Below are 11,095 nucleotides of genomic sequence, written 5' to 3'. Positions count from 1 at the left end.
GCTGAATTCCTGTCTTTCATGCAAGTATCGTGAACGCATAAACAAAGAAGAGCACTATACAATGAATTCTCCCGAACAACGAAAGAATTTAGGCGCCCCGACGGCTAATTTATTGTTTTACGACGAACACAGCGTTCTCTGTCCTCCGGAGACGCCTCCTAGCAGCGCTCAGCGATTGCGCTAACCACAGCGCCAGCGACGCACTCGACGAGAGTGTCGACGTTAGCGGGTGCCTCCTACAGTCCAATTGCAGTGCTTCAGGAATCGCTCAACTCATATACGCTGCTTAGTGCAACACAAAAAGAAGTCGCAGTTGACGACTACGCGACGATGTTATCGTGAAAGACGACCGACGGCGCCTTCGAAGCCTTCTAAGGCGGATAGGGCGTGTGTGCCAGCAAAGACAACACTGACGAACAGCCTGTAACCAGAAAAATAATTTTGACAGCAGCGAAGGTGAGAGCCACGTTCGAAGACCTGCAGCAGTATATGTGGCGCCGCTCCTATGTTTCACCGCGGAGCGTGCCGTGGTACAATGAGATTCGCTGCAGTCACTCATTCCACAAGACGATGAGTACACACACAAAAAGAAGAACCTACATTGAATTCGTGTTGCATAACGGTTTTTCTTTTGTTGAATTTATCTAGCCTGCTCTACTGTGAGTGGCACGGTGCGCGATCTTTGCAACGAAGTGATCAGTATAACGAAAATTTAAGCAGGTTCCAGGCACTTCGTCATAAAGGGGCTTCGACCGCATTTCTTGCAGTTAGAATATTTAGGCAGCGTTTGTTGTTCCATAGCGTAATCCAGCTGATAACAAAGCGTTTATAAGCACGTCTGCGGCCATAGTATATATGAATGCAGATGGATAGATGCACTGATTGTATAAGCCAATTCGCGATAGGTGCGTTGTCTCCAGCGTCGGTGTGGAAAGCGACCGCGACCCTCCTCTCCCGCAGCTGCCACAGTAGAAGGGGCGAGGCGCAGTGAAGCGTTGAATCGTTCTGGTTAATTAGGAGCTAAATGGAACACTCTTATCTCGTCTCTACTCCGTCTACAGAGGCGTTATTCGAAACGCTTACAAAGCTTTCCCCCCACAGCTCTGGGAGAAGCAAATGTGAGAGTTTCAGCAATTCTATATTTGCAAAGAGTGGGGCCATACCGCGGGCGAAGTGCATCGAAAGCTTGATGTATGAAGAATAAGTGCCACCTTTGTAGATGGTTATTTATACAAGCGTTTCAGAGCTATACAAGCGTAGCTTACGAACCGGGCCGCAGGTTTTCCTAGTGTTCTGAATGAACTCAGTTGCGCGACGCAACGTTGACACATTGACAGGATAAGACGGGGTGGGGGCATCTTGTGCGCGAAGCGTGGACGAAGTTTCAAAAGCATCAGGTAATTATATATAGCCTTTGATAAATGTTCCTTAAGCAGATTATCGAAAGTGTTACACGCCGGTTCCTAGCTATGTCTCTCATGTAGCTAGAGAACTCGACGCCACTCCGAGGCATGAAAAGCTACCAGGTCCCCTTCCGGGTCCTTTTTTGTCACGCTGGACTCACATGCAAACTTCCGCGTGGAATGTATTTGAGTGCATGGGGAGGAATAGGTTGAGGCAAGTAAGGGGGCAACTGTAGCAATGACTGGTAGAGCCATCGCAGGACACTTAACTCAAGCGGGAGTAGATGGTCACCATGGCGACGATGCTCAAAGCTGGAAAGCATGGATCAAGGACCAATATGGGAGGGAGCATTAGGTCACGCAGCCAGCCATGGTAGGCGAATGCTCCGCGAAACCACAGTGGTGGCCCAACACGTGACCTCTTGCGTCGAGATCCTGGAGCAAGAATCGAGATTTGCTGAGACGCTTGGTTCCCAGTAGCTATGCCAGTAGTTTTTATTCGGTGCTCGCTTGTTCGGCTGCCCTACCGTGGCTCTGCCTGCGGAGCGGGAACACTAAAACCAACCGCGCACTTCGACGTGCGGTCACGTGTTGGACCACCAGGTTTGGCTTCAATTATTAAACTCTAGTGCTGCTGTTGTTCCGCGACCAAGGAAATAACGATTATTACATGAATTTGTGTGTTTTTTGTGCTTGAGGCTTCAAATGTTCTTGCGACGTCATTTCTTACGCTATAACTTTCGACATTTCCAGGCACTCAGTTTTCTAAGCAAGGTGAGGCAATTGTCTCAGCTCAATGAGTAATCACTGAGAAGCGTTGCATATATAACGCAATAATATGTTGAAAATCAGATTTCCAGTGTCACGGAGCCGTTTGACGCCAGAAGAACGAAATTTAGGCAAATACAGGTGGAATGTTCGCCATTGCTCTTACCCCTTCGCTGTATTATCTGCCTTGTACTGTTTGCTTTGGTCTGTCGTTTTGTTTGCGTGTTATATCTCTGAATTGTAATAATCAACGTATTTCATTGCTTTCTTGTGTTTTTACCAACAATGTTTTGTTGTTTTGATTGTGGCCCACTCCTGTATGAGCCTGTAAAAAGGCTTACAGCATTACTAATTTTAAAAAAAATACAAGAAATATTCCCATGCTCGCTGAATCGTCCCACTTGCAGCTTCTCCACACACTAGCGCCACAGTTCCCTATGCGGTAAATTTTGCAGGAAGCTCCGTGGGTGTAATAATCCGAAATTTACAGTATGCTCCTCGCGAGAGGCAAGGCGTGGATGAGCTTTTATCCTCACTGACCGCTAGTCGAAGAGGAACGGAGAACACATAGTGGAAGCAGGGGATGGGGGGAAGGGGCGCTGCTATGAAGGCGCGTGCCTTTGTTCGGGCAAACCAAGCCTCAGGCATGCTGTTGGAATGAAGCAGGCGAGCCCGCCACACAACAGCATTTGCGGGCGCCGTCCCCACTTTTTCCCCCCTCCGTCCATCCGCCGTCTGATTTGATTGCCCGGTCCGGCAGAGGGCGCGAGTGTACGGCCTGTCGTTGAGACCTGCTGTTCCTTCGCTAACCGCCTTCTTTTGCCCCAAGCGTTGGGCCCAGCGAACACGTCACCGCTCCGATCGCGGCGCCGTCAGAAACACGCTCGCTGCGCTAAAGAGCGCGTTGCGGTTGGGTATTTACTTTTCTCCCGTTTGTGCTTACGGATCCGTAGCGGGGTGTGACGTCACGAAGCTGAAGCGGCGCTGCCACCACGCGACGCCCGAGGATGCCTCTTCGAAAGAACGCTGCCTGCACTGTAGCTGAGCGGGGGGAACGTGACGTCAGGAAGACGCTGCGCTGCCGTCACGTCACGCCAGATGACGCTGTCAAAGACATGGTCCCCTTCTCGCTGGGCCACCGCAGTCTCTGCGCTATACGCTTGCAGAGCGTGACGTCACGAAGATGCGCCAGTCATGCTGCTCGTCCAGTTTTGAGCGATTGCTGCCTTTTCTCCCGAGGCTGCAAGCGTGATGGCTCACAACTTTTGATGTGTAGCAGTCTCTTTCGCAGAGAGGTCTGCTACAGACTTGTTAGTCAGGCTGTGTTGCTACTGACGATGATGACGGCGATTATTATATTTATCATTATTATGGTGGTAGTGGTGGTGGTGGTGGCAGCAGCAGTGAAGGGGACCTCAGTACCCTGCCTTGCGTATAACTGGCTGTCAAAAGGTAACCCTGATCTCGCGTAGAAAAATACGCGACTTCTAAGGCACCGGGATTTCATTATTGCTTCCATCGTAGAAGAACACCCTGTACCGAGTGTGCACAAAACAGTGTTCAAGTATTTGTTACTTCAAGGACTTCCCAATGTCGTTCCTCGTTTGGCGCGCGAAAACCCAGCGCCACCAGCAGCGCGCTTTCTGGGACCGTCGGTCTCCGTGGTCACATCCGCTGCAGTGCAGTGTTTGGTTGCCGGGGCCTTTATTATCTTCGCTCACTGAAGTTACAGCATTGCCTCCTTGTTTCCTCAACCTGCTGACAAATGGCGTCGGCATCAGTGTTGTCATTGTGGTGAATTCTCGGATAGATCTAGCTGATTTATTGGCCGCTTAGCGGCAAATATGCGTGTTCTGTACCTATGACGCACTTCGTTTTGTGGATTTCGCAACGATATATTTAAGTATAACTTTTGAACGATGCACGAACACACTTAACGGCCTTTTAGAGCTTTGTTTTAATGGAATCTTGACTTTAAGTGACCGGAGAAAGCCACTTGTAGTACCTGTGTTTGATGACACAGACGCTGCCATGAAATGGCCGTTCCCGGAGTATTTGATATCGTAAAACATGAATGCTCTTCTTCAAAATGTGTTCGACAAGGACATTACCGCTGCCGTAAACAACGGTTTTGCAGCAGCATTTCTTGTAGTCGCAGAGTTGCTGCCATAATGATCGATACTAGTTGCCGTTTTACTGCTATGTATTTGCAGCCGAAATGTGTGGACTTGTGTTTAAAATATTTTTTATGGTATATTTCATCTTTGTCAATGCCTTTGACTACCTGATAATACTGAAGCCTTTTCTCCTAGCTTTTCGTATTTGCCGCCTCCCTAGATAACGGTACACTTTGTTTCAGTTCTCGATTTTCTTTAATTTTTGGTAACATTTCCGGAAGAACTCTCATGCAATGAAACGAAAAGAGGGTACCACCGTTCGGCAGTAAACTATTTCCTCTCAGAGCGACAACTGCTAGAACATTTTGTTTTTTTTTTTTATTCAATTGCCATTTCACTTCATTCATTTTCTATCTTCCATAGTTGGTTACTGAATTTCTCGTTCTTGGTTTTTTTTTTTCTTCTTCTTCATTTGGTTCCTCTTATCCCCGAATCTGCGCGTTTTTTGAGCGAGTGTCCCAGAGGCTGCTGCAGCCTTAGTTGTTCGTCGACACTTGCCCAATACTGGGATACTCTGCTGAGTCTAACACAATACTGGCACGCTGAACACACACGCAACAGAGACATTATGCTCCTACATGATTAGTAAGAGACTGCTACATGTCGCGTTGAAGGAATTCACAGCCAAACTAATCGCTGAAGTCGGCCTCGTTTTGTCTTTTAGATTTAAGTTCATCTCTTGTTGCGCAGAGTCCACAGTTTCGTTTCGCTTCGTTTTCAAGTTTCTTGACATGCTACTTCTTTGTCCCCCATGTTTCAGCTCCCGTATTGGGACACTGCCGGTAGAAAGCACTGATTGTATTCGTCTCCTTATCGAATTCTTAAGAGAGACTGCTTTGATGGACATATGGTGAAACCCTTCAGCGGTGTTGTAAGAGACGCTCGGGCGGAGCTACAGGCGGCCTTGATCGCCAGGCTAAACCAGCCTTTTGCTACAATTCACCACCACCACCACCACCACCACCACCACGTATTCCCTTCTTAAGGATGCACATCCTAAGCTATTACCGTAGAATGCAAAGTCGAAGCCTACTTAACTGACAAAGAGCAAGAGACTACAGATGTTCTGCTCCAGACTCAACAACAAAAGAAGAAAAACAACATGAACGGACAACGAGGGAACAAATGCAAGTAAGCAAACAAAGAAACAAAGCGCCCGGCGGATTGGTCCCCTGGGCAGCATTGGCGAATTTAATGTATTATTACAGGAAGCAAACAAAAAATAGCAAGAATAAGGTCTCTACGCGGAAAGAGCAAAGCAGACAGAAGAAGAGGGAGAATAAAGCGCCACTAATACAGTCGACCTCCTGCTATGCACACTACTGTATACAGCTCAGACGGGTTGGTGCCCCCAACCACGAGAGTGTAATACAAAGGCAAAAGGGCTCAGTGGGAGCTCAAACGTGAAAGTACACAGGAGCACCGAAAGACTACTTATGGGCGTCTATTGTGACCACGGTGACGAGCATTTCGGAATGCAAAAAAACAAAACGACGCTATTGCGACACTTCATGCTCTGATCCTTCATAGCACGAAGTACATGTCTTTGATAACGTACAAATAAATACACGTCGGCACTAAGAAAATGTGGCCGGCCGCTCCTGTTCGAACGGGAAACATAGTGATATAACGCTAGTCGCACAAAATCACAAGAGGAAGAATAAACACAATATAAAACGACATAAACCCAAACATTCTAAAAACAAAATGTGAGAAATATTGACAGATATCTGTGCTTCGTGTTTTTCAGCCACGACTGCACCAAATATGATTAGATTTGTCGCATTAAAAATATTTATAATCTAGCACAATACAGAGGCAAAATTCTTATTAAAGTCGTTCAAGGCTGCCTACGGGCGGCAGGTCGGGCGAGTACGCGTATTCGTCCGGCGTCACCACTTGTAGCAATTTCTGTAGGACAAACGAATTGTTAAAGACCTGCAATATTTCGGAAAACTCGAGTAAGAAATTTCCAACGATAATTCAACAATGAAAAATTGATATCAAAATTATATGCTCTTAGCCTATTAATAGATCGAAAGCGGACAAAACTGATGTATTATACGCCGCTTTGAAATTTATCCCATTGTGAGTAATTAAACCGTTCGCAAATTTATACCTTCTTAAACACTGTAAGAATTATCAAAGAATTCATAGAAATAATTTTTCCTTTTTAGATAATATAGCAGGTGCCGATTACAGAACTGCGATGTGTGCTTTTGGTGCAGAGTTGCCGATTTGTTGGTGTTTCGTTTTCTTTAACTTACTGATATTTATCAATTTCCGTAAAACAATCTTAGGCCTTAAATCAAAGCGCTGCATCGCAGAGTCCCTAGAATTCAACTTTCTCTCTCAAACTCAACCAATTTTTTATTCAAATTAATTCAGCAGTTTCCTCGTGAAAGCATTTCTGCGTTTTACATGTATTTGGATTGGGGGCAGTGGGCGTTGCACCGAACTATGACTAGCTTACCCTTAACCGCTGCCTTCTTGGCCAGTCTAGTGTAGGGAGTCGAGCACACAGAAGCGGCAGCCCCGAGTCATTGACTATGCTAATCCGCTGCACTGGATTGTACTCCTATGAATCCAGGTTGTATTGCCGGAGTTGCTAGGTCATGTGACCCCAGTCACGCCACCGATGATCGACTACCCTTACGTATAGCCGATGCGATAATGGATGCCACCGACAACCCGAACGGCCACTTAGGATCAATTTGTTCGCTTGTAGGAGGAGGAGGAAAGATAGAGAAAAGGCAGGGATGCTAACCAGAAACGCTTGCAGGGAGACAGAGTGAAAACCGTTACTTGGCTGTGAAAACCAACCTTGAGTTTTGCTTGTGTAAACGCTTCTTCACTTGTACTACTGCGGTCACTATGCCAGATGTGAGCTGCACTTCGCAGCAGAGCAGCTTAGTGCATACATTAACTGGTGCTGCATAGTCTGTCTTATATTTCTCCACAGTGAAAGCCTTTCGCTGACATTGAAGAACTTTCGTCTCCTTATAGCGTACAATTTTTTTTTAACTACCTTGCACCTTCAAAAGTAAATGTGTAGGACAACCGTCCATGCTTTCGAATCGTTCGTCCACTCATAAATTTTCTAGTGTACACCTTCTTTGTTTTTACATCGCATAAACCCCTTCCTAAAAAGCGAATGAGAGGAAAACTCCAACAACGTAGTTGAGGCGAGACCTTTATTTGTAAGGAGTGTCTTTGTAAGTAGAGACTGGGATGCAACGCGTAAGAATGACACAAGGACGAAGCAGGAACACAGGACGAGCGCTAACTTTCAACAATTGACAAGCACACCCAACGGCTCCAGAGCCACTACCGTACCTGCTGGTTCCCTCAACTTACCGAGCCCCGCTGGGTTTTCTTTCCCACCACGTTACGTTCTTAGATACGATATAGTTTCGAGTTCTACATAGTAGCGCTCCATCGTTTGGAAAGAAAACAAGAACGACGCCGCGTTGGTTTCGATTTCATCACAAGAACTCGAAAACACGCACAAACACACATTCGCTTCCTGCTGCAGCGCTTTCGACACGTAGACCCGACCTCCCCCAAGTCAGCCCCCAAACTGCCTCGGCTACCGGAGTTCTCCACGAGCCAAGTTCAAGAGCGCCACACGGGTTTCCTCCTCCTTTCCTACGAACACGCTCCTCATCCCAAAACCGCCTCATCCGCGTTCGTCTCCCTCCAAAGTCTGGGAGAGGAGGCCAACGACAACACAAACACTAACGCGAGAAACGGCACGAAGGATGGAGAGGAGGTTTTCAGATAGATGGAGGAGGAAGAAGGTCACGTGGTCTTGTTTCCCGTTGCTCGCTCGTTGTTCGCGCTCTCTCCTTCAGAGAGAAAGAGAGAAAAAAAGGAGGCAGAGAGAAATGTTGCGATTCAAGGCTGAGGAGGAGGCAGCTTCGGAGCGGCGGCGTGTCTCAGGACAGCGAGGAGGAAAAAGAGAGAGGATATGTTGGGATGGAGGGGGGGGGGGGGTTCTGAGCGGCCGCGTGAGAGAGCCATCGTTCGTAGAAGCGCGTCAGAGACGCGAAAGCAGCGCTCGCGGCTGCGTCTGTGGAGCGCGGCGTGTGATCAACGCCACGCGCCTGGTTGTTGCGGTTTTGCTTGTTTCCGTGGCTGAACGCGCGGGGTTGCTGCTCCTGTTGACTGCCGGGGAAGAAAAAGAAAGAAGCAAGGCGTCAAATCCGACGTCGTCGTCTGCTTCGACACCGCCGTCTGGTACTCTCCTTTCGGATTGCTTCGCCGCCTGCGTCATAGGAGGTCCCGGGATAGATAGTTTAGGCTAAGTTATTAGGACGTAGCTGGCGATTGGATTCGCGTCGGCGTCCTCGTCGTCGCTCTCTGCCGATGCTGCCGTTGTCGTCGTCGTCGTCGACATGAAGTTGTTGTGCGACAGCGTCACGTGATTTGTGCGGAGTGTGTCCCGGAAACCACATCGTGCCACGCCGAGTTTGTGATCGGAGGGAGTGCGACAAGTTGGCAGCGAGGGGCGAGCCCCCCCAACTCGTCGCGTTCGGCTTCGCTCGTTTACACGCTGGACGGGGGCGGGCTCCGCAATTTTCGTGCGCCGCGAATATTTCGTCTTGGAGATTTTACACTGTCCGCGCTGTTTCGCAGTCTTTCTTGGCAGTGTGGAGTGCTGTTTTTCTTGTGCGAACTGAAGCGTCAACGTTCCAACGGCTTTGAGCGGAAACTTGAGCAGCGTCCGCTTTCGCGTGTTTTCGACGCGACGTGGACTAACGGATTCTCGCTCATCTTGCGGTGGAACCCGGGCAATGTGAAGCTTTCCACGCCACATTGGATTTGCATCGGTTTCCTCGTCGACTGCACTCGGACCCGCTTTCTGCTGACCAACAAGCGCCGCGGATAAATCAAGCATGGATTTTGTCGTGCTAAGGGTAAGTTCCGTTATCTTGCATTGCTCGCTCGTCGTCAGGGATGTTACCTTGCTGCTACAGCTCACTTTCTTATAGGTTGAGGCTTGCAGCAGACGGTAATCAAGAGATCGTAAATGGAATGCAATCAAGTGAAACTGAAGTTTATTTACTGCTCCTGAACGAGTGGCGTTCTGACAAGTCTTCTTTTTTTTTTTTCGGGTCTGCTTGTACTGCTCAAATCTCATTCTCCCACATGTCACGGCTCGTATAGCGGATTTGTACGCTAGAATATTTCAGCTCGGTTATTTTTTTTTTTTTTTTGCTCATCTTGAGGAAATGCTGTTCTCGTGTGCTCACAGCGATTCGAGTGTGACCGACGAACATCTGCTACGCGTCGTATATTGCGGATTAATCGATAAACCGTGAGTTTGATTGACAGCATGCTCTTCCGCGAGTTCGTTGTTACGCAGCCGTCCCTTGGTTCTCCGTGACCTCTGGCAACGTGTTCACCTGGCAAGCGCAATTTTGCGTACTTTGCTTATGCTATTTCTACGTGTGCGCGTGCATGCGGGAGTATGTTTCTGGCCGTTTGAGTTATACGTGTAAAAAAACCCAGTGGAGCGTGACGTCGATCGTGCAGATGTTTCGCATCAACGATGACAAGTACCCGCGCGGTCTTACAAAAGAAAGAAAATAAAAAAAGGAATGCATAATGAAAGAAATATTTGACGCGATCGAAGCGTGATGCTATAGGGAGCCGACCAACGGCTGTCTGGCTTACCGGGACGTCCTAATCGTGAACTATGATTTGGTTTTAATTTGACAAGTACTCGCGAAATATTGGCGCCAGGCGGAAACTATTTCACGCATGCGTCTACCACAGCTTTGCGCAGCGCGGTCCGTTCAGCGCATAAGCGAGCGACGTCCACATTACGACGGTCATCACTGATGGTTCGCCAATTGGCACATTTCAGTGCAGGTGCGTTGTCGTTCGCTTATACCTGTATAAAGACAACTACAATTCACATAAACGACCCGTAGCGCTTTTGTAAACTAGCGCGCTTCTCAGGAAATTTGACGGAAGTGACGTTTTAGCGAACACTGCGCCCGCGGATAAGCATCGGTATTGCAGCCTAATCACGTGATGCCGACTTAAATCGTCCGTGCGACGTCGAATAAAAACAAGAAAGCTTGTTTCCACGACCATTTTAATCACGCGACAGGTCGTTCACGTGCTTCCTCGTTTTCATATTTACAATAATCGCCTTAATTTTCGTGTACCAGCCCAGTGTTCCTATCGCGGACATTCCTGGAGAATTTCCCGCGAAGCCGTACAGGTTCCGTACGAAGTTCAAGAACGATAAGATCTTATCGCACCCCGTGCGCCGAATGCTGTGGGAGCCAGGGAACGGTGACGAGGGTGAGCCGAGAACGATGGTGGCTGGATGCACGCACTCCTACGCGCGCCCAAAGTTGGAGACCACCGGATAAAGAGCGCGGGGAGGGGGGGGGGGGGAACGGGGAGGCGGGTGCAGGTGAGAGCGCGTCTCCTCCTCTAGCCTTGCTCTGGCTGCTCAGGGCTATCGGCGCAGATTTTAGCGTTAATTCACCGCCCGCGGGCGCTATCTGACAAGTAATCTCCAGCGGGTGCAAAGGTGGGGCGAGCCGAGTTGGCTGGTGGCTGCATGTCCGCTGTCTTCCTGCGCGCCTAGCACAGGAGGTAAGGCAATCTCGTTTCGGAGAGGCGATGAAGCAAGACGCAGCAGAAACGGTCGCTCCCCTGTTTAAGCCCTCCATCGCGTGAGCGCTGTGAAAGCCAGTGTTCGCAGCGATAGAATGAGATCTGTTC

The 11,095-nt window shown here is 48.6% G+C and overlaps 1 protein-coding gene across 2 annotated transcripts in view; it reads left to right on the top strand.

Annotated features, from left to right (window-relative positions):
* Positions 1–8,400: 8,400 nt before the first annotated feature.
* Positions 8,401–11,095, top strand: part of Slip1 (SLo interacting protein 1) — a 177,510-nt gene continuing 174,815 nt past the window's right edge. For both annotated transcript variants that reach the window (XM_075669109.1, XM_075669108.1), the window contains exon 1: positions 8,401–9,267. In XM_075669109.1, the coding sequence (XP_075525224.1) occupies positions 9,247–9,267 (21 nt within the window). In that variant the 5' untranslated portion in view covers positions 8,401–9,246. The remainder of the gene's footprint in view (positions 9,268–11,095) is intronic.

Source organism: Dermacentor variabilis, chromosome 9 (genome assembly GCF_050947875.1).
Source record: "Dermacentor variabilis isolate Ectoservices chromosome 9, ASM5094787v1, whole genome shotgun sequence".
NCBI classification, from domain to species: domain Eukaryota; kingdom Metazoa; phylum Arthropoda; class Arachnida; order Ixodida; family Ixodidae; genus Dermacentor; species Dermacentor variabilis.
Note: the sequence above shows the minus strand (reverse complement) of the source record. Positions and strands in the feature narration are given on the sequence as shown.